The sequence below is a fragment of the Ovis canadensis genome, chromosome 15, assembly GCF_042477335.2.
Source record: "Ovis canadensis isolate MfBH-ARS-UI-01 breed Bighorn chromosome 15, ARS-UI_OviCan_v2, whole genome shotgun sequence".
Lineage (NCBI taxonomy): Eukaryota > Metazoa > Chordata > Mammalia > Artiodactyla > Bovidae > Ovis > Ovis canadensis.
In genome coordinates, this window is record NC_091259.1 from 83,377,793 (window position 1) to 83,404,466 (window position 26,674).

The 26,674-nt window shown below is 55.5% G+C and overlaps 1 protein-coding gene across 8 annotated transcripts in view; it reads left to right on the forward strand.

Annotated features, from left to right (window-relative positions):
* The first annotated feature begins 9,176 nt into the window (after positions 1–9,176).
* The window catches only part of DGKZ (diacylglycerol kinase zeta), a 44,984-nt gene continuing 27,486 nt past the window's right edge, over positions 9,177–26,674 (forward strand). For 2 of the 8 annotated variants that reach the window (XM_069553990.1, XM_069553991.1), the window contains exon 1: positions 9,177–9,865. In XM_069553990.1, coding sequence (XP_069410091.1) covers positions 9,675–9,865 — 191 coding nt within the window. In that variant the 5' untranslated portion in view covers positions 9,177–9,674. Of the gene's footprint in view, positions 9,866–18,241; positions 20,195–22,384; positions 22,820–26,674 lie in introns of those variants that run through there. The other 6 variants (XM_069553992.1, XM_069553993.1, XM_069553994.1 and 3 more) reach the window with 4 other exon arrangements.

The following is a 26,674-nucleotide window of genomic DNA, read 5'->3' on the forward strand; positions in this document are numbered from 1 at the left end:
TTTCTGTTATCTTTGCCTCATCTGCATTAGAGGAGCACACTTCAGAGGGAAAAGAGCTGCCTTTGGCTACTGGAACCGTCACTTGCTAGCCATGTGCAGTGGGCAGAATTCCAACATGGGCTCCAGGGATCCTGCCTCCTGGGGTGCACACCCAGGGTCATCCCTTCCCCTAGGGTCTGGGGCGGGGGGGAACCTGTGCGTGTCAGGGATGCCACTCCCATAGTTAGGTGACCTTTCAATGAAAAAGTAAAGGGATTTTGCAGGTGTAATGAAGGTCCCAAATCAGTTGATTCTGAGTTAATTCAAAGGGAGTTAATTCACTGAGTTAATTCACTTCCCTGGTGGTCCAGCGACTAAGACTCCGTGCCCCCAATGTAGGGGGCCCTAGTTTCGACCCCTGGTCAGGGAACTAGATCTCGCATGCCACAAATAGGATGTGAGGTGGCCAAGCAAAGAAATAATAAATAAAAAAATTTTTTAAGGGAGACCACCCTGGATGCACCTGACTTAATCGGGTGAAAGCGATTCAAAGAGGGACTGCTGCCGCTGCTGCTGCTAAGTCGCTTCAGTCGTCTCCGACTCTGTGCGACCCCATAGACGGCAGCCCCCCAGGCTCCCGCGTCCCTAGGATTTTCCAGGCAAGAACACTGGAGTGGGTTGCCATTTCCTTCTCCAATGCATGAAAGTGAAAAGTGAAAGTGAAGTCGCTCAGTCGTGTCCGACTCTTAGCAACCCCATGGACGGCAGCCTACCAGGCTCCTCCGTCCATGGGATTTTCCAGGCAAGAGTACTGGAGTGGGGTGCCATTGCCTTCTCCAAAAAGAGGGACTGAGCCCTTCCCAAAGAGAGAGTCTCCTAATGGCCCTAAAGAAGCAAACAGCCATGTTTCGTACCACATGGAGAGGGTGGCCTCTAGGCTCTCACACTCTGGAGGCAAGCCACTGGATTCTGCCAACCACCTGAGCAGCTTAGAAGAGGACCCCCAGCTCCAGATGAGGCTCCCACCCAGCCAACACCTGGGTAGTCACCTGGGGAGGGCCTGAGCACAGGACCCAGCTGAGCTGTGCCCTGAGCCACAGACATGGAGGTCACACCTGTGTTGTTTTAAGCCTCCGTATTTGTTGTAATTCGTTACGCAGTGTAGGAAACTAAGCCGCCACATAACCTGAAACTCCCTGAGCCTCCAGTTCCCCACCTGTAAGAAAAGAATATAAATAACATTCAGTGCATGAGGTTATGGGAATTCAGTGAGCTGTTTAGAAAGGGACCCAGTGCGCACTGGCTCTGAGAAAGAGTAACTGTGCCTTTAACATATGTGTGTGTGAGTTGCTCAGTCAGGTCTGGCTCTTTGTGACCCCATGGTCTGTCTATGGAGTTCTCCAGGCAAGAATACTGGAGTGGGTTGCCATTCCCTTCTCCAGGGGATCTTCCCAACCCAGGGATCAAACCCAGGTCTCCTGCATTGCAGGCAGATTCTTTACCATCTGAGCTACCAGGGAAGCCCCTTTTAAATTACACACACACATATATAAACTATTTATCTACTTATTTGTTTGGCTGTACTGGGTCTTGCGTGGCATGTGTTGTGTAGACTCTTGGTTTCAGTATGTGGGATCGAGTTCCCTGACCAGGGATCGAACCCTGGCCCCCTTCATTGGGAGCACAGAGTCTTAGCATGAGGAAGTCCCTAGCTGTGCCTTTGCAGACTGTATCTGTACAATGAGCTAAGGGCCAAGCTAGGGGTGCTGTTACAGCACAGAAGAGGGTTCCTCCCCCAGACAAGCAGCAAAGGCTTCCCGAAGTAGGTGACATGAAAGACTGTTGGAAGTAGACCGGAGAGACAAAGGGGCATCCCAGAAAGAAATAGCGCGGGCAAAGCCCTCGAAGGTGGGAGAGAGAGCAGGAAAACTTCAAGAAAATCACAAATAGTTCAGAATAGCTGGAAGGTAGGCAGCAAGAATGCTGAGAACTGAGGCTGGATAGCGATCAGGGGCCAGAGCCAGAAGGCCTCAAATGCCTGGATGTCGACGTTTATCTCACAAGCATGATACTTTCATACTCGGAAGCAGGGACTATGGTGGGATCAGCTGCCTGGGTCAGCTGCCCACCAGAAGCAAAGATGGACAAGACCAGACAGAACTCTAGAGCTTTGGGACTGGCCTTCAAGGCCCATCCTCTCTCCCCATTCTCCCACAGCCTCATCTTGACCACTTGATGGGGACCTCATTGCCTGCTGCAGGGCATCAGTTTTAACTGCTAAAATATGCAGGCCTTTTAAAGCAAAAGCATTCAAGTCCGGGCTCTGGGCCAAAGCTATGATTATTATTAACAAGAACTTTTAGCTCAACCCCCTTTCCTGATTGATTCATCCATTCCCTCTATTAGTCACTCAACAAACTGCTTTCAAAGGTCCCCCAGGATTGTGGAGGCGGCTGGGAAGTGAACCAGTCATCAGGCCCAGTGTGATGGGGGTTGCTAAAGAAATACAGAAGACTGTCATGTAGTCTGGATTCCATGGATCAGGGAGGGCAACTTGGAGGAGGTGGCCTTTGACTGGGTTTTTTTTGTATATGCTTATGTGTATATTAGGCTACATCAGGTCTTAGTTGCGGCGCTCAGGATCTTTGTTGCAACATGCAGGATACTTCTTTGAGGTGCACGGGCTCTCTAGTTTTGGTTCCACGGCATGTGGGATCTTAGTTCTTTGATCAAGTATCAAACTCACACCCCTGCATTGCAGGGTGGATTCTTAATTACTGGACCACCAGGAAAGTCCCTTGACTGAGTCTTATAGGGTGGGTAGGAGTCAGTGAGGTACAGAAGGGCTTAGAGTGTTTGGGGTGCAGAGAATATCATGCAGACATGTAGCCATGAAGAGCTGGGCTAGGACTGGGGTGAGGCAAAGGGGTGGCTAGAGTGCAGACTTTAAGGAGGCGCTTGTACAGCCCTGGGAATGAGCACCTCCTTAAATGTGGCACTCTAACGCGTCACACTTGCCTCACCCTCCTCCTGGCCCTGATGGAAACTGTGGCCCTTGCAGGGATCTAAAGAGAAAAGACATTTTCTCCTGAAGGTGATAGAGAGTTACTGAATGTTTTTAAACCAGAGAGTGAGATAATCAGATTTGCCTGTCCTGAGGCTCTATGGGGGATAGAGTGAAGATGAGACAGATTCCAGAGATAATTAGAAGGAATTATCAACAGGCTTTGACATCAAACTGGCTGTGGGGTGCAAGAGTGAGGCTGGAGCCTGGCACGACATTTAGATGTCTGACTTCGAGGTCATGGTGGCGGATAAGACCATTTACTGAGACAGGGAAAGCCAGAGGAGGAGCAGGTTTGGAGAGAAAAAGAATTCATTTGAGCACATCTTGCACTTGAGCTGCCTGTAGAGTGTTCACATTAGCATGCACGTCTAGGACTTGGCAGAGAGGGATCCCAGGCAGAGATTAGGAACTTGTCAGCATCCAGGTGGTATGTTAACATCTTGGATCTGCGTAAAGGGAAAAGAGACTTGGGGCGGAACTTCAGGGAAGGTGGATGTTAGGAGACAGTGGAAGAAGAGGAGAAAACAGGAAGGCTGTGCAGGAATGGGCAGAGAGGGGAGAAAAGCTGGGAGAGGTGAGTGTCTCGGAAACTGACGGAGAGAGCTTCCAGGAGCAGAGCTCACAGCTGTCAGATGCCGTCTGAGCGGTTGGGAAAGATCAGAAGACAAGGTGTCCATTCGCTTCGATAATGAGATCACCAGTGGCTGTGTCTGGAGCTGTGTAGGGTAGAACTGAGCCAGAAGGGAGACTCGGGTGGAGATGAGAACAGGTGGGGGGGATGTGAAGACTGAAGCAGCCGGGGTGCAGTGACACAGGTCACTGAGGGTGGCATCAAGAGGCGGCTGTTGGGGTGATCAAGAGCACTTTGGGACTGCTCTTTCTGATGAGGGAGAGATGACCACGATTACTTCTAGAAAAACGTCTTCTGCTTCATTGGCTACGCTAAAGCCTTTGACCGTGTGGAACACAACAAACTGTGGAAATTTCTTAAAGAGATGGGAATATCAGATCACCTTACCTGCCTCCTGAGAAACCTGTATGCAGGTCAAGAAGCAACAGCTGGAACCGGACATGGAACCACAGACTGGTTCCAAATTGGGAAAGGAGTATGTCAAGGCTGTGTATTGTCACCCTGCTTATCTGGATGTGAGAGTTGGACCATAAAGAAGGCTGAGCGCCAAGGAATTGATGCTTTCGAACTGGTGCTGGAAAAGACTCTTGAGAGTCCCTTGGACAGCAAGGAGATCCAACCAGTCCATCCTAAAGGAAATCAACCCTGAATGTTCATTGGAAGGACCGATGCTGAAGCTGAAGCTCTAATGGTTTGGCCACCTGACACAAAGAGCTGACTCATTGGAAGAGATCCTGATACTGGAAAAGATTGAGGGCAGGAGGAGAAGGGGGCCACAGAGGATGGGATGGTTGGATGGCATCATCGACTCAATGGACATGAGTTTGAGCAAACTCTGGGAGATGGTGAAGGACAGGGGAGCCTGGTGCGCTTCAGTCGATGGGGTCACAAAGAGTTGGAGATGACTGAGCAATCGAACAACAATAATGTCTAGAAGACAAGGAGTCAACAGAGAGGGAAGATGACGGCTGATGGGAGGGGGAGTGCAGGAAGGGAAGGGATGCAGGGAGCAGGTGGAAAGACCCACTTTGGCCTGGAGAAGCCTAGATGGAAATGGAGGGCACTGTGTGACTGAAGAACCTGGAGAGACAGGAAACGAGGGAAATCCCCTGTGACTGTGAAGTTTGAGAACAAGACAACGGGGAGGGTGAGCATGGGAGCTGCACTGGGGGGCGAGGGGCAAAGTTTGAAATAGTTGCTCAGAGGAATGGGACCCACAAATATGTATAGGGTATCTCTTACATGCACGGAACCATGATGACCTTGGAGCACAAACAAGGCCCAGTTCCTGATAGCAAAGAGCTTGAAATCTAGCATCCTCTCATTATTGATTTGTGACCATCTGCCAGGCATTGGACTGAGAACTTTAGAAGTCCCACTTAGGGAGCTTAGAGCTTAGAGCATTTTTACAACTGAAGAACATGGGATTCAGAGAGGTGAAATGACTTGACCAAGGTCATACAGCAAGTAAGTGGCAAAGTGGATATTTGAAGACAGGTCTGGGGCTTTCCTGCTGGCTCAGCAGGAAAGAATCCACCTGCCAAGGCAGGAGACACGGGTTCGATCCCTGACCTGGGAAGATCCCGCATGCAGAGGGGCCGGTGAGCTGCAGTTACTGAGCGCACGCGCCCTTGAGCCTGTCCTCTGCCATACGAAGAGCTGCCGCAGTGAGAAGCCCGCAAACCACAAGTAGCCCGCCACAACTAGGGAAAAGCCTTTGCAGCAATGAAGACCCAGCACAGCCAAATATAAACAAAGAAAGAAAACTGCAAAAAGAAGACAGATCTGTTTGGCTTCAGAGCTCATGTTGCCCCTCCGGCTCTCCAGCTCTCACCCCAGCACCCCTTCCACCTTCCTTTCCCCCAACCTAGCTCTTAATCTGGCATAAGATCCAAGCACACTGGGGGGCTTCCTGGAGCCCAGGGGTCAAGTCGTGGTCATCTGCAGTCATCGTGCCCATCCAGCCCAGCCAGTCCTCTCCGCCTGTGTTGGAAATCAGGATTACCTCCCTCATGCAAGCCACCTGTTGACTTCCGCCTCCTCAGCACTGTGTCACTGTCCCTAAGGGGGCCCCTCCCCAGGATGTCCCCAGTGATGGAACTGCAGCCTTTGCACTGTACTGTCAGCCCTGGCAGCTGGCACTGACACACACACACACACACATGTGGCTTGCATGAGGCCAGTCACCCTGCTCAGATTGCCACAACAAACCCTTTGTTACACCTGGAAACCAAAGCTCTGTCAGCATGGAGAGCGGCTATGAGTGATGCCCCAGAGCTGGGATGGGCTGGGGCAAGGCTCCAATTCCAGAGAGTGGACCACCCCAGAAGCCATCTCACCAAATGGGGCACCTACTTGATGAGGGTAACATGTGCCCCTTGGGGCACTAGGAGGGAGGAGACAGGCTGGGAACTCACCTTCAAGGAAGCCTGAGTCTCTTGGTCATCTGAGTGACAGTTAAGAGCGTGCATCTGACCTTCCTGCTTCACTTCTGTGCGTGACCTTGGCAAACGACCAAACAAACCTCTCAAAGCCTCAGCATCCTCGTCTGTAAAATAGTACCCACCCTCATAAAACTGCTGTGAGGGGTAATTGAAAGCTTGCCCATGAAGTTCTTAGCACAAGGTCAGTTAGGCAGTAAACACTCAAAAGGCATTAGCTATTATTTTCTGAGTGCAGAGGCAAGCAAGGAGCCAGCTGCAGCTAGGAGAGGCCGCAGAAGGTGGTCAGGCTGGTGGCGGGGGAGGGAGGCTTTCATTCTTCCCTTTCTTGGGAAGAGGGCAGAGCTACACAGCTAAAAAAATAACGCAGTCAGCAGCTGGTCCTAAGTGGGGGAGATGTGAGGACACAGGGGAGAAGCTTCCATTTAAAAAGGATTGAGAGGGGCTAGCTCGGCAAAGAGTCAACCAAAAAACCGACCTGGACACTCAGCAGCTAAGCAGCTGTGAAGGAATGTCAAATCCAGCAGAACGACCATAATTCTCGGTATAGGAGGCTACCCCGGGTCTGGCTGTTTGGAAAATTAGCAATCCTAGAGGCCATCTCAGGGGCAAAGATGTGGGGGCAGGGAGGAGCTCTCAAGGGCCTCACTCCCTCACTCCCTACTCCTGCACCGCCTACCCCGCGGCAGGACTTCTTTAGAACTCAGCTTTCCAGTGCAAGCTCCCCAGTGGTCAAGATGCTTAATGCAATTCCATTTATTCCATTCATCCAACATGGAATTGATAGACCAGAAGAGAGGGGGAAGGCAGAATGGTGGCAGCTGCCTTTGGGGCATTTAAAGATGAGGGAAACAGGCCAACGTGAGGCTGGTACTGTGTGGCAGGCAGCCCAGAGGAAGTGGGGAAAGGCATGAGTTCTGGGGCCAAAAGACCTAGATTTAAACCCTGGCTCGCCACTCACTCACCTCACCTGAGCCATCTTGGAGCAAATAAATCACTTGAATGACATCTCAGGGTCCTCATCTGTAACATGGAGGAAGCGATAGCATCTACCACCCGGGCTTGTGGTAAGAATCAAATGAGATGTTAGTTATTGTTAGAGGGTGAAGGGGAATGCCCGGAGAGGGGCCCAGGAAGCAGTTACAGGGCTGTAGGAGGGAGACAACGTCTGTAGTGGAGTCTCGGGGAGGGCCTTATGGGGGATGCGGCATCCGAGAATGGCCTCGACAGATGGGCAGGATTTCAGAGAAAGGGACATCCTGCCGGCAATGGGAACAACATGAGCAAAGGCTCGGAGCGGGACAGCCACTGCAGGGCTGGTGAGAGCTGGAGGAGCCTCGAGCAGTGCAGCTCTCCCCCTCTGTAATCTGCTCTCCACCTCTGAGAGTCTGGTCCCTCCCACCTTCCGGGGCTCACAGACAGTGGGGAGAGATAAGACAAACTAGACTAGACACCGGCTGCAGAGGGCAAGGGGGCCCGGGAAGAAAAAGAGTGCCTTTCAGCTGGGGCCATCCAGGGAGACTTCCTAGAGGCGGCGGCATTTCAGCGGATCAAATTTGAAGTCCAGCAACAGAAGATTTCAGATGAACGATGTTATACAGGGCTGATGCCAATTCCCAGAATAAGGAACACAGATGAGCGGAAGGAAATGGATGGGACTGGAGAATAGGCTGTGGGGAGGTGAAGGCAGGCCTTGAATGCCAGGCTAAGCTCAGGCAGGGTGGGAGGGCACTAAAAACTGCGGAGAGAGAGTAAATGCTGTGGTCAAAGCGAGGCAGGAGGTAGATTGGGTCCCCCACTCCCCCAGGGTAAAGCGATTGGAGATTAATCCCTGTGGGCCGAAACTCCAAGAGAACAGCAGGACGATTAACAGAGGCAGCTAGGCCCTGCCCAGACCACATATTTCTCATTCTCAAGTCAGGAGACCTCTTAGACTGCCAGGTGCAGAAAAGGCTCCTTGGAGGTCAAAGGGTGAGTTATGCCAAGGCATGTTCTACCAATACCCTCTGCGGTAGAATCCACCTTGGCTTAGAGAAGCGTGTGCACACATTCAAGGATCTTGAGATCTGCCAAATTCGGACTTGGAACCAGGCAAACCAGAATGACTGGCCAAAGGAAACCCAGGAGAAACACCCCATACAAGTAATTCAAACTGCCACGGGGCACGACTCAGGGACTCTTCCTCTAGTCTGCCTGTGTGTCTATTTGCAAGTACTGTACTCTTTTCCTCTTAATAAATACTCCACTTGCTTCGATACTGTCTGTCTTGGGTGAGGGCCCCTGGCACTGATCACTGGTCTAGGGGCTATGATCTGGTGCTTTCGCTGCCGCAATCCAGCCCCAATCTCTGGCTGGGAACCCAAGCCCTGTTCCAAGCCGTTGCAGGCCACCAGAAATCAAAATGTCAACTTCAGAAAGATGAGCCTAGGGTAGTGGATAAGGAGGCATTAGATCTGAGAAGTTACCCAGGGTCCTGCCATCAGTCAGATGAAAGGTTCAAGTGCAGAACACCCCAAGGACAAGAGGAGATGCTGTAAGGAGGAACCATGGGGTTTCCATGGGGAAGAAGATGAACCTCAAAGAGACCGCTAGTCTTTCCTTCCTGAGTTGGGTTCTCCCTTCTCCCAACCCAGAGACAGATTCAATCTTCTGGGAGACTCTGGCCCAGGGCTTTCAGGCGACAGGCCACAGGAAGCCGCAGGCTCTCCATCCCACACCCACTAACATCTGGGCAGGGTTCAGCAGAGAGCTAGGCCTAGAGAGCTAACACTTTACCTGCAATCAAGTCCATCCTCAAGTTCAAGGCATCCCGGCTCACGTTGCCCTTCCTGTGCCCCGTCTTCAAATCTAATTGGGTCTCTCAAGTCCCATGGCACCGACGGGGTTAAAGCCAGCTCCTGTCACCGCCCCCGCCAACATTGCCCCCCTCCTACCCCCCTGCCCGCCGCCGCGGCGAATGCCGAAGCCGGAAAGCGCGGGCCGAGAGGGGTGCATCACTGCCTCTGAGTGACGGGCGGGCCGATGATTGGCAGCTGCCGGGCGGCGGGGTACAGGGGCGGGGGTCCGGGGGTGGGCTTTGGCGGGCGCCCGGGGCCGGGATCGTGCCCGCCGCGGCCGGGCCGGGCTCGCTCCTCCGGTGCCCGAGCCGGGCTGGCGGGGCGGGGAGGCGCCCTCCCCGGTACCCCGCGGGCGGGCGGGTGTCTCTAAGGTGACAGCTCGGGTGCGCGGCAGCGGCTGCTTCGGCCGCAGGAGCGCGCTCAGCGCCCGGGATCCGGCTGCAGCCGTCCGGGGGACGCCCCCAGCGCTCACCACGCAGCACCCCGACACCCGCCAAGACCGCTCCCCCGAGGGGCGCCGGAGGCTCCCAGCCGGCCCTTCCCGGGCGCGGCGCCCAGTCGCCGTCTGAGCCCCGGACGTCGGGAGGGACGTGCGGGACCGCGCGCTCCCCACCCCCCAACCCCCGCCTCGCGGCCCCGGGCTCAGAAGCAAGGGAGACTGAACTTGAGCAGGGAACCCCGAAAGGCCGCCGGAGCCGCGGGAAGCGGGCGGCCGCAGGATGGCCGAGGGGCCGGGCGGCGGAGGGCCCCGCGGGGACGGGGCTGGTGGCGGCCGGGCGGCCGAGGAGGAGGTGGTACGAAGGCGCTGCCGGCGAGGCCAGGAGGCCGAGGCACCCCGGGACGCGGCCGCCGGACCTCCGGTGGAGGAGCGGTTCCGCCAGATGCACCTACGGAAACAGGTGTCTTACAGGTAAGGAGGATGCGGGCAGAGGGGAACCCGCCGCTTGGGACCACCCCCGCCTTCCATCAAGACTCATTGAGCGCCTGCCTGGCACTGCTCTAGGCCTTGGGGTTCAGAATCAACTACCAGGGGGGGTCTCTGTCCTCTGTGTCCAGCGGGGAGCTTCTGTGGCCCTTCCTCTAATGGACAGTGAAAGCCCTATTCATTCAACGTGGAGTTACCAATGCCAGCTGCCTGTCAGGCTCTGTACTGGGTGTTGAGGGGGGAAAAGAATCAAGATATGATCCTTACAAACCTCTGTCTGCTGGGGAGACCCAGGAGATGCCCCCCGCCCTTCTTCTGGGGAAAAGAGGGACCCCCTCTATTCATTCAATAGGCCTTACTTGAACTTTCCCGGGGGCTGACCCTATGCTAGGCGCTGGCCTGTGGAAGTGACTGAGATGGCGCTCTCTGCCACCATGGCTGAGACCCTGCTGCCTAGAGAAAAGGAAGGAATCCCTCCCCCGCCCCCCCCGCCCCGTGGACCCCTCTGCCCACACAGATCCTCCCTGGCATCCCGGTGGCAGCCTGAAACTTGCCCTCCCACCCTACCTTCACCTGTGCCCAGAGGAATCAGCTGGAGCAGCAGGCCCCAGGGACCACTTTTCTGATTTGGGATGGGGTGCGGGGAGGACTGCCGCTCAAGTAAGGGTGGGTAAGTTACACAGGGAAGGGGTCCAAGCCTGGTGGAGGCAGGGCAAGGACAGCCTTTACCATCCCGTCTCTCCCAGATCACAGCCTCAACCAGGACTTGCTGCCTCTCTCAAAAACCCCTGGCTCAGAGTGACCTTTGGGGGGTCCGGCAGGGACATGAAGGTATCTGCAGTCCTTGAAGCCATCAGCATGGTTAGAGGGATCTCCTAACTGTCCACAACCCTGAGGACTTGAGATGTGTGAGGCTGCCCTGCTCCTCCCCAGGGCTTCTGGGAAGGAATATCCTAAAACTGACCAGTCCTGGGAGCTTGAAGGACTCCAACTTTTTTTTTTTTAATATATATTTACGTTTATTTATTTGGCTGCACTGGATCTTAGTTGCGGGATGTGAGATCTAGTTCCCTGATCAAAAATCGAACCCAGGCCCCCTTGCTTTGGGAGCATAGAGACTTAGCCACTGGACCACCAGGGAGTCCTGTACTCCAATATTTTTAATAGCTATGAAACCATCAGGGGGGGAGATGAGAGAGGAGAGGAGGGGACTTTTCCACCACAATGAAGTGAGATGCTCAGAATAAATGGGCAAGAGGTGAGGTTCCCATGGCCCCACTGTCACTGTCTGAGGCCTGTAAGGAATCAAAAGTACCCTGGACTACAGTACTGCGTTCTTTTAGAACACCGTGCTGACAGAAGGGCGTCATCTCCCCTAGTTGCGGAGAGAGAGGCCCCTGAAAGTCTCCTGGGAGAGGAGAGAGTACAAAGAGACTGATGGGTGATGGGGCATCGAATGGAAGAAATATTACTCTGGGAGTCAGGAGGCCTGACTTGTATTCTCACTTTTGCCAGTGACTTGCATGTCCTTGAGCTAGACACACACTCTTTCTCTCTCTCTGGGCCTCAGTTATTCACCTGTGACATAAGAGAGTGACCCAAGGTTTTCCTTAAGCCGTTGGTCAGGGCCGAACAGCATCTGGAGCTGAAAAGGAAGCCAGCGTGGAGGAGAGGCTGAGAGAGATGGAGGCAGAGAATAACCAAAGGGCTGAGGAGATGCCGTGCAGGAACACGTACACACTCGGAGACAGAAACAAGGGCTGGGATTTGCCCAGGGTGGCTCCTGAATGGAGGGTGCTCCCCAGCCCAAGGACACAGGGTCACCAAGCTGTGGAAGCTCCCCTCTGGCTGTGAAAGGATGAGGAGATGGGGAGACCTCTGGGCCACCTGTGTGAGGGCTGCAGAGAAAAGTACCATGGAGGATTCCAGCTGTTGTCACCCCTGGACAGATCGAGTGAGGCGCCTCCTCACACCTGGAGGCAAGGCCAGAAGTCTTGTCTTAGGATCAGGACAGGACAGAGCGTGAGGGCAAGAAGGGTGGAGGAAGGCCTGAGAAAGTGACAGAGCCCGGGTCCGCCCACGGGACCCCAGTGGGAGGACTGAGCCCTCCCCTGTGACTGTCGTCCAGGCCGCTGGGGGCTGGCCAGAGCTCAGGCCCAGCGTAGGCCTTTCCACCTCCTCCGCCTGCCTGCAGCTCCATGCAGCTCTGGCTCGCCGCTAAACCTCCCACCCTGCTGCGAGGAGTTGCTAAGAAAAGCAGTTGAAAACCATTCACAGAGAGAAAAGGCTTTTAGACAGAAATGCGGGGGCAAAAAAATTTGAGGGCGAGGGGTGGCAGCGGAAGCGGGGTCGGGCCTGGCTGCTTCTGACGTCAGAGAGGACGGGGTTTTCGGCAGGACAGTAGGAGCTTTTAGGGACGTGGGGGTTTCTGGGAAATAGGTTCCCTTCCACCCCGCAGCTCCGGTGGTGTGGGCTGGAAGCGGCCCTGGCAGCTGCTTCAGGGGGATGGAGAGGCAGCAGGTTTCTGGCAGGAGAAACTCTTAGCGGGGAGGGAAGTGCAAGGACACCTTGTTTCTGCATCTGGGCCTGAGGAAAACTCCCAGACACTCAAGGCCTGAGCTCAAGGCCCACTGAGGGGTGGCCTCCAGCCTGGGAGAAGCCGGGGGTATGAGAGACACTGGCTTTGGTCTGCAAGGACCTGTCAGAAGATGCAGAACTTGAACCTCTGGAGATAAGCCTAGCAGTTCCCAAACCCCAGATCAGCTGAGGATCTCTTTCAAAATCATTTCTAAAGCCCTCCCTAGAGATCCTGATACAGAGAGTCTGGGGTTGGGCCTGGACATCTTGACTTTAAAAAACCTTCCCCAGGTGGGGCTTTACTAGGTGGTCCAGTGGCTAAGACTTTGTGCTGCCAATGCAGGGGGCCCAGATACGACCTAGGGAGCTAGATCCCACATGTTGCAACTAAGACCCAGCACAGCCAAATAAGTAAATAAATAAGATTAAAATAAATAAAAAGAATTTAAAATAGTAAAATGGGTGGAAAAGAAAAACCTCTTCCAAGTAATTTTGATAGTCAAGTAGGTTTGGAAACCATGGGCTTTACCTATGCAGATGCTGGAGGAGAGAGACAAAAGGTAAAAAGTGAGCTGGACCACTGGAGGCGTGGCTGGCAGGGGGCATCCCTGTACTGGGTGCTGTTGCAGCCCTCAGTCATCCAGTTCAGTCGCTCAGCTGTGTCCTTCTCTTTGCGACCCCATGGACTGCAGCTCACCAGGCCTCCCTGTCCATGACCAACTCCGGGAGTTTACTCAAACTCATGTCCATTGAGTTGGTGATGCCATCCAACCATCTCATCCTGTGTCGTCCCCTTCTCTTCCTGCCTTTAGTCTTTCCCAGCATCAGTTGTGGCCCTAGAAAGACCTTAAAGGAGCACCAGCACCTCTGTCCGGAGCTGACCCTGGGCCAGACACTGTATGAGATACAAGTATGAGATAACATTCTTCTCTTGACAAAAGCATGATTCAGTCCAGGGCCAGGCAGTAAATAGTTCCAGCTTTGCAGGCCACATGGTCCTGTAGCTCTGCTCTGCCATCACAGTGCAAACGTAGCCATAGACAATATGGAAACCAATGAGCGTGACTGGATTCCAGTAAAACTTTATTTATAGGCACTGAACTTTAAATTTCCTATGATTTCTGCTGTCACAAATATTATTCTTTTGCTTCTTTTTCCAACCATTTAAAATTATAAAGACCATTCTTAGCTCACGGCCACGCAGAATCAGGCAGTGGGCCAGATGTAGTCCACTGACCACAGTTTGCCAACCCCTGATCCAGCAGATGGCGTGAGACAAACACTTGGGAAAGACAGCTGATGGTGGGCATTGGGAACAAACCTGGGCAATGAGCAAAGTGGCACGTGCATTGCCCTGAGAGAGACAGTGTGATGCTCGCGCATACAGTCTTCAGGGGCAGAGAAATCTGGGTTCGAACTCTAGCTCTGCTCCTTCCTAGCTGGGTAAGTCACTTTCACCTCTGACCTCATTTCCTCTATGGAAAATGCGAACAGTAATACCTGTACCAGAAGGCAGCTGGCAAGATGAAATAAGATATGTAAAGTTCCTGACTTTTAGCAGGAGTGAAAAGCAAGTTAGATCTTCTACCCTCTCTAGCTAGATCTCCTTGTGGGTTGGGGGTGCAGGGCAGGCCAGGAAGGTCCCTGGACAAAGTTGGCCTGGAGCGATGGATGCTTGGTGAGACCCGGGAGTGAGAGTTCAACAAAGGGAGGGCTTCCCCGGTGGTACTAGTGGTGAAGAATCCACCTGCTAATGCAGAAGACACAAGAGGTGCGGGTTTGATCCCTGAGTCAGGAAGATCTCCTGGAGGAGGAAATGGCAACCCCCTCCAGTATTCTTGCCTGGAGAATCTCATGGACAGAGGAGCCTGGCGGGCTATTGTCCATGGGGTCATAAAGATCCCCTGAGCAACAGAGTGCAAGAGCAAAGCCTGAGCATGCGCTCATGTCCCCAGACTGCAGTCCTCGCCCTGCCCCCTCCACCCCTACAGAGAGGCTGGGGGAAGAGCCCCGGAGCACCAGCTGGCAGGGGAGGGTGCCCCCTGCTGTGGGCACGGGACTGCGGGTACAAAGCTCCAGAGGGAGGGGCACCTGATCCGACTCTCCCTGCTGCTATTTACCAGAAGCTAAAAATAACCCAAGAGTGACAGGGAGATGCGGCCGATTTGTAATTTAAATAGCAACAGGATAAAGCAAGGAGCTGCAAGAGATCACATTCTGTCCTGAATTAAAAATGCAAAAACCGGGGGCAGAGAGAGGAGCTGGAGCTGGAGGAGGGGGCCCATTGCCAGAGGAAGCCGGAAGCTGGGGGGTCTATCATTTTCCTTCCTTTGGGAAGGGCGGGGGCCCAGGCCCAGCCCGGAACTCCTTCCTCCCCTCAGGGACCCGAGGTTCTTGCTGACTAGTGAGTCAAAGGCCGGCAGGGAGGGCTGTGCCCAGAGGTGGGGCCAGGCTTATCGCGAAGGCAGCTGTGTCGGGATTGGGATTCCAGAAAGTGGGCCTTATCAGACCCTATTTTGGCCCAGGGTGCTTGAGACAGGCCCCCTCAGCATCCCACGTGCCCCACCTCTCTCACCAGCGGCCTTTCTGGAGGGGAGCTGGGAAGACCAGTTCCAGCAGAGGCATCGGAACAGGTTCTTCTCTGCTGTGCTGCTGAAAAGGCATCAGGAATCCTGGGCTGGAGTCTCATTTTCACTTCCACCGGTGCCACTGCAGATCAGAGCATTGAGAGAAGCCCTCAAGGATCCAGGTCTCAAAGAAAGGTTAGCACAGGCCAGGGAGGAAACGTGTCTTCGAGGATGCACAAAGTGGGTAGAGAAGACATTGGGAACAGATTCGTTTTCTGCTGGGCCCCTCTGTGCTTAACCAGGGTTCTTGGCCTATGGATGTTTGGGGAAGGAAGGCTAATCAGGATTCATAGAGTGAGGGAGAATCCAAGAACCGCTGGGCAGCATTTACAGATGAGAAACTGAGCCTCAGAGTCGTTAAGCAATGTGCTAAGATCCCCCAGTCAGTAACTGGGAGAGCCAGCATCCAGACTCAGGTCAGTTTCACTCCAAAGCCCTTTGTCAGGCTCCCAAGGCCTGGACGTTCATCCTTAGGGAGCTTTCCTCCTGGCTCTGTACTAAGGGCACAGATCCCTGGGAGGGATAATAGCAGAGGGGTGGGGGTCTGGAAGGTGGTTCTGCAATCAGAGCTTGTGATCCAACAGATGGGGATGAGAGGCTTGAAGGGCCTGCTTATCTTGCCCTGGGAGGTCTGGTGCTACCATCCAAGCTGGAAGCAGCAGGAAGCTCCTGAGGGCAGATCCAGCTAACCCCAAGCAAGGGCACAGACACCTAGGCTCCTCTCCCCTTTCCCTGCACGCCCCTCCCCCAGTCTGGGGACCTGGGAGGTGCTGAAGCACAGTTTCCAAGAGGGATCACGGTTTGAGGGGCCACCCGTGAGTCTGGAGCTACCCGTGCTATATTCACAGCTCTCTTGCCCCAGTGGGAAAGGACCCTCAGGCCCTCCTCAGATTTCCTCCCACACATGACTTTAATGAGGCTACCCAGAAGGAGCCTAATCAAAATTCCATCTGTCTCTAGCCAGCAGCACCTGCAGCCCAGCTCAGGTACATCTGTCTCCTCTGTGGCTCAGCGGGTGCTTTGGGGCTCTAGCTTGCTCCCAAGGACTCCACCAGGTACCTGGATCACAGACTTAGCTGCTGGGAAGGGACATGGGCTCCAAAAATCCCCCATGTCTCACCACAGCCACTCGTGCAAACAGGAAGCCAGCTCCCTCCCTCTGCTCCGCTTGTTGGGCTCCTATATTCAGCTCATTTCAACTTCATAGGAAGTTACTAAGCACATCCTATGCATCCAGCATGGAGCCAGAAGCAACACTGGGGTCAGGAATCCTATAAGGAGATAAGACTTCATATGCAGAAAGTCATATAATGGAGGAGTATCTGGGGGGAAAAAAAGAGGAGTGTCAGAGAGACATCCGTTGGGTAGGAGGACTGACTCTAGAGCAGCATTCGACACTTCAGTTCAGTCGCTCCGTTGTGTCCGATTCTTTGCGACCCCATGAATCGCAGCACGCCAGGCCTCCCTGTCCATCACCGACTCCTAGAGTTTACTCAAACTCAGGTCCATTGTGTCGGTGATGCCATCCAACCATCTCATTCTCTGTCGTCCCCTTTCACTTAGTAGGTCTTTATAAAATATGTGTCATATGAATGAATGAATGAGTGGAAACCTGAAGATCAGGGAAGGAGAGTCAAATGAAACTGTCAGAGCTGGACAAGATCTTAGAAACCATCTGGTCTAACCCAGAGATGTTAAGTGATTTGCCCACTGTTGCACAGCAAGGGCTGGGGTTTGACCTGACTCTTTCCACCTTCCCGTTTTGTTTTTTTTTTTTTGCTTTGGGGACTGGGGTTTTGCAAGATGGAGGTTCGGATTGGCCAAGCTCTATGGGCAGATGGGGCAAAGGAGGCAGCGTAAGCGGAATGGAGTGGCGAGGTGAGGGCAGCGTGTTAAAGGAAGTGTGAAGAAAGAGGGAAGAAATGCTTATTGAGTACTTACTGAGAGGCAGGCACCAGCATGGTTCGAGCTGAGAGAAAAATCTCTGCAGGGAAAACTTGGACCAAGAGGCCAAAACAAAAGGAACCAGAACATAAGGAGCCCTGAAGGTCAGGCCAAGGAGGTTGGCTTGGCTGGTTTTGAGAGCAGAGGCTGTCCAGATGGTGGCTTAAGTGTTTGGTGCCCTGGTACATTTCTTTTCCCCAGCTCCCACTTGCTCATCCAGGCCATGGAAAGTAGAACACCCCATCCTCTGGGGCCTCGACCAAGCCCAGAATAATTTTCTTACCCAGATTTCTCTTCCTGTGTGTATCTGCGTGGATTCTGAGGGGTCCCCAGCTACCCAATGCTGGCACACCTTGTCCTAGGAACTGCCAAGGGCATTCTCCCCGGCCCAGTGCTCCTGTCCCTTCCAGCCTCGTCCTCCCCACCCCACCTGCAAAACACCGACAGCTTCAGTGAGTACAAGCCCAAGGGGGCCATGGTCCACGACCAGGCTGCTCTGCCTCTCAGAGCCCCCAGCCTGCCTGGCTTCCCCCTCCAGGAGTCACGTTTCCGGCTCTCTGCTGCTCCAGGGCTGCCAGAAGCCTCGCTGAAAACAAGCCCAGCCCCATTTCCTCTGTTTAACTGTTCAAGCTACTTCCAGAATCCCTGGGAGGTGGGGTGGGGGTAGGGGAAGACAAGGCCTTGCAACAGCTTCCTTCTAGTACAGGCCTTGGCCTGGCTAGCAGAGTCTCTGTCGGGGCTTTACAGCACACAGGACCTGCCTTGATCGAGGCAGGATGATGGGCTGGAGGTGGAAGCCCTGGGAAAGGGAGTGCCAAGCCTCAGCGGCATTACCTGGCTCTGTCCCCAACCCCAGAGAGACAAGAGGATGTCTTATTCACGTGCATCAGCTCTCAGGGGGGTGGAAGTCTTATTTCTACCACTCACAGGCTGGGTCCCCTTGGACAAATGAGCTTAGCTGCTCTGTGCCTCAGTCTCCCCATCAGTCAAAGGGGGTAAATAACAAGATCTATGTCATAAGGTTGTCGCAGGAATTCAAAGGTTTGGGGCACAGTAATGTCCAAGAAATATTAGCTATTTATCATTATTATTATTACCGAGTATTACTCATTCATGACATAGCATGATTTATGAAACGAATAGTTAATGAGAAGTATTATGTTCCAGTCATGAGGGCTGCAAAGGTGATTACAGCACCAGACGGAAGTTTCTTTTTTTTTTTAATTAATATTTGTTTACTTATGTATTTGGCTGTGTCGGGTCTTCGTTGCAGCACATGGAATTTTAGTTCTGACATGTGAGATCCAGTTCCCTGACCAGGGATCAAACCCTGGCCCCCTGCATCAGGAGCACGGAATCTTAGCCACCGGACCACCAAGGAGGTCCCCAGATGAGGTTTCTAAGGGCTGGAAGGGCACCATGTACATTCATTCCTGTGTCTGCAGCTTCTGTAGTGTCGATATTTATTGAACTGAACTGAACTGACACCGTTTCTGTCCTCGAGAAATTTACAGCCTTTCTGGGGGTAACAAACACAAAAAGAGCTAAAGAACTAATTATAGAGCAACATGATTAAAAGAGTGCTTGAGGAAGGTATGATTTTCATCACTGAACCAACCCTAAGAATAAAGAGTAAGTGCATGCCTTACTATTTAGTTAGCAAATTCTCAGAAATGGCCTCAAAGCCCACCCAGTGTGGCCATTTTGCTATTCTTTAGGCACATCCAGCACATTCCTGCTCAAAGGCCCTTTGCTCTGACTGCTCCTCCCACCTGGACTGCTGTTCTCCCAGGCAGTCACACCATTTGCTCTCTCAGTTCATTTGAATCTGTTCTTGACCATTACCTCTTCAGGGAGGCCTTCCTCAGTCCCCCTCCCTAAATAGCATCTCCATTATCCTCCTCTTCCCCCTTCACCTTGGCTTCATTTTTCTCTGTAGCTCATCTCATCACCTGACATTCTTTCATATGTGATTTGTTTAGAATAGAATTTAAGCACCATGAGGTTAGAGCACTGGTTCCTTGCACACTGCTGTCTAGTCTGATATAGAGCCTGATGCACAGAAGACACTCAGTAACTGTTTATTGAATGCATTAATTTATAAACCCTTTTGCCTCTTATTTAATCCTCCTAAAACTAAGAGATGCAGGTTCAATCCCTGGGTCAGGAAGATCCCCTGCAGAAGGAAATGGCAACCCACCCGGTATTCTTGCCTAGGGAAATCCCACAAACAGAGGAGCCTGATGAGCTACAGCCTACGGGGTCGCAAAAAGTCGGACGCTACTTACCGACGAAACGACAGCAACAAAAAACTCCACGAGCTTAGTTATTACTAGTGCCCCCTTCCACGTTACAGATGAGAAAATCGAGGCTCAAAAAAGCTCCCTGACACGTGTGTTCCCTAGTCTATTCCCTACCTTATTCCTAAAAGGATTTCAGGTGACCTTGGAGAGACAGACCTCTCGGACCAGGGTACACAGCTGGCAAGGGGCAGAAACAGGACGTAGGACCACACCTTCTAGTTCCAGTCCTTTCCATTCCGCCACATTCTGTGTGCCTGACCCTGTGTTAGGCGGTGTGGTGCTCACAGGGCTGAGTGGAGACAGAGCTGCATTCAGGCTGGGCACAGGGCACCCAGTGGTGGCGAAGAAGTGGGCAGCCTCAGCAGGACCAAGAGGTGAAGATCAGAGCTGTTAGGCGGAGAGGGAGGCCAGACGGGGGCAGAGGTTCAGATCCCAGCCTGGGCAGGCCTGCCAGCTGCCTGGCAGCCTCTGACTTGGTATTGTCTCCCGGCTGCTGGGCTGGGCTTGTCCTCACCTGCCTCTAGCCCTCTCGGGCTGGCAAGCCCTTCTTGCCAGCCAGCCTCCTGCCCTGGCCAGCGGAAGGCGTCTGCGAGGCCTGTGGTCCTCTCCGGGGCAGCCGGCCGGCCTCTCGCAGGGCCCCCGGGTCAGGAAGTGCCGAAAGAGGAAGAGAGTCGCCGGGCAGGATGAGCGCACAGGGGGCCGGCCACAGTACTGGGGGAGGCTGCGATGAGGCTGCAGCTCTGGGTCCCGCGGAGCTTCTGGCGACAGAAGAAGGGGAGCGGCCCGGGGCTCTGAGACAGATGTGGCGCTACCGCTCCTGGGACGTCCCACAGATCCCAGCTGAGGTCCCCCAGTCTCAGTAGGTACTTGGGTGGCCCGAGAATGGGCACAGGGACCTTTGGCCCTCAATCCGTCCACGAGTCTTTTATCTGGGGTGGGAGAGTCGGCAGAAGTGGGGTTACCTCTCTCCCTGTGTCCGGTGGCTCTGCAGAGGCTCAGAAAAAGACAGAGGGCTTCTTGGCAGTGTAAGAGGGGCTCTGATGTTTGAATTGCTGGGGGGCCGTGTGGCAGGGGGCTGAGCTTGCAGAAGGTGGGGTCGAGGGAGCTAACAGCAACAGGATCTGGGAAGAGAAGCCCCCACAGGAATGTGGCAGTGGATGTCTTGCACAGAATCAGCAGGGTCTTCAGCTGCCTCTGATCTCCCCACTCAGAGCTTGGTCAGAGCCATTGGGAAACTTTCCCAAAGGGTCTCAGGCACCCGAGGAGGACCATGTCCAGCCCCCTGGGGGATTTCACTGCCGCTGTGGCACCTGCTGCTGGTGGGAGCACTCCAGGGGGTGGTACCCCATGCCTGGTCCAGGCCAGGAGGAAACTTGAAGGAAGCCAGGAGAAGGTTCTGAGCTTCTGGATGGTGACTACTGGTTCCAAGCGGCAGGCTTGCCCACGTGTCACAGCTCCCAGCACTGGCTATATGTGGCTGGCTGAGGCTGGAAAACGGGCTGCCAGAACCCCAGAGAGGGTGAAAGTGAAGTGACGCAGGATGTGGCTTTGCAGAGAGGAGTGCTAACAGAAACAGCGGGCACGTCATATGGGCATCAGGGTGGCAGTGCTGGAGGGGGAAGACCATACTCTCCAGCCGCCTGGCCTCCTCCCGTCAGCCCTGCAGGAGCTATCAGAGGCAGCCCCCGAGATGCTGATTCCCAAGTATGTGTGTGCCGGCCTTGCCAACCACACACAGATGACTGCTCTGCTTCCAATGGTTTTCCTCATCTGTAGAAAGGGACACACTTTGCTGTCTGAGGGGCTGTGTTTGTATGTCTCTGAGGTATATTTCTGGGTGAGTAAGTTATATGGAGGGAAGCCCAGGTGACTCAGTGGTAAAGACTCCACCTGCCAAGGTAGGAGTCACAGGAGACACGGGTTCGATCCCTGGGTCAGGAAGATCCCCTGGAGGAGGAACTAGCAACCCGCTCCAGTATTCTTGCCTGGAAAAAATCCGGTGGACAGAGGAGCCTGATGGGCTACTGTCCATGAAGTCACAAACTGTTGTATGAGGCTGAGCACAAACGCACAAAGTATACTTACGTGGGATGCAACAAATGTAACCATTGTCCTGGGTTATATTTGAGCATAGCAAGAAAGACATATATGTTCGCTGACACCGCGTATGTTGGGGAATGACAGTGCGGTCCTTTCTTTTATGTACGTTCTGTGTAAGAGACGTGCAAGTGAGTCAGGTGAGTCAGGTCCCACCGCATATTGTGTTGGGAAAGTGCCATGTACTGGGAGTGTGACAGTGTTAGAAACAACCTTGAAGAGATGTGGAAAGATGAATTTGGGTAACAAACGTGTCACTGGTGTGCGCCAGGGTCCTTCAGTCACTTTGGTCCTGGTATAAAGTCTCTGAAGTGTGAGAAGCTGGGGGTGGGAAGTATTTGACTGAGTAATGGGTGAGCGTAATCGTGTGTGAGGCGTGTTTATTTCCGTGTGTACCGGGAGCGCCGTGTGACTTTTGTTCCCGTGGGCGTGATTTCGGAGAGCCGAGCGAGTAGGGGTGGAGCTGCCCTAAGCGGCCGTGACAGGCACCGGGTGTGCGAGAGAGGCATCTACTCCCTGTAGACGTGGGAGGGGAGGGGGCGATAGCCCCCTCGCGAGTGTTCACTTGTGAGCATGTGGGTGGTCCGGTGGGGGCGGGGGGAGCGGGGGCTGAGAGGAAGAAAACAAGGTTGCGCGTGTCCGGGTTCGCGCGCTGCGCGGGCGTGTCAAGCTGGAGATCGGATCCGGGCGGCGGACCCGCCGCTCGGGCACGTGGGCGGGGCCCGCCGCTCGGGCACGTGGGCGGGGCCGCCGCTCGGGCACGTGGGCGGGGCCGCCGCTCGGGCTCGTGGGCGGGGCCGCCGCTCGGGCTCGTGGGCGGGGCAGCCGCTCGGGCTTGGGGCGTGGCCTCTGCGGCCCCACCCCCTCCTCTCGGTCCCGCCCCGCCCTTCTGGCGGCCCAGGCGGCTTGCGTCTCGGCGGGCCGCCGGCAGAGGGCGCGGCGGGCCGAGCGCCGCCGCGTAACCGAGGGGGCGTGCTCGGCGGCGGGGCAGGCAGCGGCCCGGCCAGCTATGCGGGGTCCTGCGGCCGCAGCTGGCGGCACTTCCTGGAGCGGCGGCGGCCGCTTCCCCGGCACCTGGGCGTGGGGCGCGGGGGCGCGCGGCGCGGGGCGGGCGGAGTCAGCGCGCGCCATGGCCGAGGCGGGCGCTGAGGAGCCGGCGTGCTGAGCCCCGGCCGCCGGCCCAGCATGGGCGTCTCCCGCGGGCCCGCCGCCGGCCGGGGCTAGGGCCGGATGGAGCCGCGGGACGGCAGCCCCGAGGCCCGGAGCAGCGACTCCGAGTCGGCCTCCGCCTCGTCCAGCGGCTCCGAGCGCGACGCGGGTCCCGAGCCGGACAAGGCGCCGCGGCGTCTCAGCAAGCGGCGCTTCCCAGGGCTGCGGCTCTTCGGGCACAGGTGAGCGCGGCGGCGGCGGCAAGCATCCCTCGGCCACCTGGTGCTGACCCGGGCGGGGTGTCCCCGCGCGCTGGCGATCCGGGCAGTCTTGGCATTGGGCTCTGCATGGGGGGCTCCGCCCCCGGCGTCCGGGGTCTGTCACCGGTTGGGTCGGGGGGAGTTGTCATTCTCTGGCACCCGCAGCTCAGCGCGCCTTCTCGGGTACTGAGACAGGGGCGGCTTCTAGCTCTCCAGCAGAGGCGGAATCACCTAACCCCCTGGCAGCAGCGGGTCGGGCCTCCACGACTAGTCACGCTCCCCTTTCTTGGCACTGCTGGGAACCGGGTGTCCTCTGAGCCTCTTGGCCCCAGGGAGGTGGGCAGTCACGTCGTCGTCGTCACCCTGGTCCTCCGGGTGGCTGGGTTGCCTGCCACCGCGCTGCATGGCATCCGCAGAACGTGGCCTCCTGGATCGTACTGTCACGACCCATGCCTGTCCCCGCAGCCCTGGTCGCCGGTTTAATCGCTGGACATTTTAAGCTGCTCTTTGGGGTTGGGCGTGGGGGGTGGCCTGACCACCGGTTCTGCTCTGCTCTGAATTAGCAGGGAGGCCCACAACGTCTGCTGGGGAGTAGGCACATGCCCCCCTACCCCCATCTAGTCCTGCTGGGAAGGGGATGGAGTGCTGGTTCTTTCAAGCTCGGTCTCGCCCCCTCCCCCAGCCAAATGTCACCATCTTGTGCCTGTGACAGGGCTTTGACCAGGACTCTGGGGGAGGGTGTGGAAAGATTGAGTGGAAGGCGGCCCGGGGCCTGTGTGCTGGCGTTGGCCCGGGAGCCGCTTCCTGCCCCTGCAGTCCGGGTGTAAGGTGAGAGGAGGTGGAGCCCCATGAGTACTGCCACCTGGCTCCCTGGGTTTTCTCCTGGCTCACCCTGGCCTTCTCCAGCGGCCGGAGCTTGCAGCCAATGAGCTCGGGACCCCAGAGCCAACTCAAATTGGACTCTGACCACTTGGAGTGTGCCCAGGGCCTCACGCTCACTTACCCTCAGTTGTCCAGGCTTCATGGTACTGGAGGTCCCCCACGGCCCGAGCTTTGCCCTGCCCCTTCCCCAGGGGTGACCTCACCCACTAATAACACGGGCAGCTTTTTCCTGTGCAGGTTGCGTCCCTGTGATGCAGACCTGCGCCCTCTGGCTGCCCTGCCCTGACCAGGGCCCTGCTCTTTGCCCCTGCACTGTGTCACCAAGCCCACAGGTCTGGATCCTCACATGGGCAGATGGAGCTCCCTCCTCAGGCCCTTGGGAAACCGTGCAGGCTTCAGTGTCATCAAATGGGAAAGGGCGCAAAGCAACTCCTGCCTCTGTTTTGTCACCCACAGCCCTGCAAGGGGGAGCAGTTGACACCCAGCTCCGCAGGATGTAGCCTCCAGTGTTCACAGGCTCGTCGGGGGCGGGGGGCGGGGGGGCTCCACCAGAGGCTTCCTGTCTCTGCCCACAGGGCACCAAGTGCTGGGCTCCTCTGACCTGTGGCTGTGTCCCTCGTGAAGGGCACAGGCTTGCACACATAGCAGCGACCCCTCAGGAGGGAGAAAAAGAAGCGGGAGGACAGCCGGTACCTTTACATCAGTCTCTCAAATAACCAGGCTGGGTATTAACTTCGTTTTTATAGATGAGAGGAACACAGGCTCAAAGAGATGAGTAGTTTGCCCAGAGTCACACAGCAAGTTTAAGAGTCAGAGACAGAGTTTGAACTCTAGTCTGATTCCAAAACCCGCATCCTTTTCTCTCTACCAAACAGACCGTCACAGTGACCTCAGGACCTTTAGGAAGTACAGATTCCTAGCTCTTACCTGGGCATGTCTGACTTATCAGGTCTGGAGGTGGGGCTGGGCATTTTATAAAACTTGCCAAGTGTTTCTAAAGTGCTTCCAAGTTTGAGAGCCATCATATTACGTCCCTCTGGGGATGGTAAGCGATCTGATAGGTTAGTGAATGAGAAGAACCTGCAGCAGCACCTCTGGAAGCATGGCAGGAGTGTCCCTGCCTGCTAGCATTGTGCTCGGGCAGCGGGCATAAAGAAATGAATGTGTTTGGGAAATCTCGTAGAGTCAGGGGGAGGGCAGCCGGGGGCAAAGACTTCCTCCTGGCAGGCCTGGGGTCAGTCAGATGTCCCCCGGGGCTGATCTCTGTCCCCTTGCTTTGACTGGAGCAGGGCGGGACGGATAATGGGAACAGTGCCCGGCAGTGGCACTGCCTCTTTGACAGTATCGCCTGGTCCTGCTCTCTTTCTGGTTGCCAGCCTCAGGTGAAACTCCCCAGTGCCCCCAGCTGAGCCCAGTCCGCCATCTTTCCTCAGGCACTGAGCTCATCCTCAGCCCAGCTCTTGCTGCTCATTGGGCCTTCCACCCTGTGATGACCAGCCCCCACCCCCCCCCATACACACTTCAGGCCTTGGGACCGAGGGTCCTGCTTTGCGAATAGACCATGGCTGGAAGAGAGAATAGCGAATAGATTGGTGGCAGCTGCAGATGCTGCGCTGAGTCTTCTGCGTTTGGATCTTGGCTCAATGGTAGAGGTCTGGAATCCACTAGCATTCAGATCTTGGCTCGATGGTAGAGGTCTGGAATCCACTAGCATTCGGATCTTGGCTCAGTGGTGGAGGTCTAGAATCCCCTAACATTTGGATCTTGGCTCAGTGGTAGAGGTCTGGAATCCACTAATACTCCCCTGTGGGCTTGGGAGGGGTAGCGAAGGTACATGGGCTGCGTGTTTACCATCTCTGGTGTGGTCAGGAGGAGGACAGTCTCCGTCTGGCAGCCTCTTTGGCATCTTCCTTAAAGCCTACCGCAGCCTCTCACACCAGCTTCTCACAGGTTCACCGTCTGGAAGCTGGGGAGCGGTGTGCCACGCCTCCTTTTTTATTTAGCCCAGGAAGACACATGGCTGAGCTGTGCTCCTCCCCAGCTCCGTTCCATGTCTTCCTGTCCTTGCTAGGAACCATCAGCCTCTCCCTATGAGGAGGTGTAGGCCCCGCCCTACCGGGCATCTGGGTTTTCCTCTCCTGACCTTTCAGCCTCCTGGCCTGAGGGCTGGTCAGTCGAAGCAGGAGGGAAGCTAACTGCCTCCTCCTCGTCTTCCAGGGCTCACCTCCAGAGGACGCCCTCCAGCCTCTGGCCCTGTGCCAGCAGCCTGACCCTGGGCAGGTCACACAGCTGGTGGATTAACTGGTTTGGCACCCCAGGGGCATCAGAAATTACCTGGCCGTTCACACGTCTAGACGGAAGGAGCCTCAGCCCGCAGAGCCCATGGGCCCCGAGCATGGGGTGTACCCGCCCTGCCCTTTATCCTGCTTAAAGTCACTCGTTCCCGGAGGGCAGGAAGCACACCCATGGGACAAGTCGGAGACAATAGGTCCCATTTAGAGGTGATGCCACACACGGGGCCCAGTGAGCATAGACCTGGAGTCCAGATGGCAGAGGCTGCCCGCCAGGGGGCCTGAGCAGCAACAGCCCCAGTTGGGGTTGGTTTTGCAACGGTCGGAAAGGACGTGTTGAGGGATGCCTCACGTTCAGAGGTGGGAGCCTGGGCTCTGGCGCCCGGCTGTCTGGGTGCAAAAGGCGCCTCTCTGAGTGGTTTGTCTTGCTTAGGCTAATTCTGGGAGCAGCCCTGGGGGCCAGGGGAGGCCGGTGTGAGCCAGGGCCCCTGGGTTTGGGAAGAAGAAGGGGCCTTGGCATGTGAACTGCGGGTCGGTTCACATGACCGCCCACTCCCCCACTCAACGCTGGGTGCCAGTGGGGGCCAGCCTGGCCGGGCGCGGGAGCCACCTATGGTCTTCCCCCTGCTGCCACACACCCACAGCTCTGGCTTAACGGGCAGGG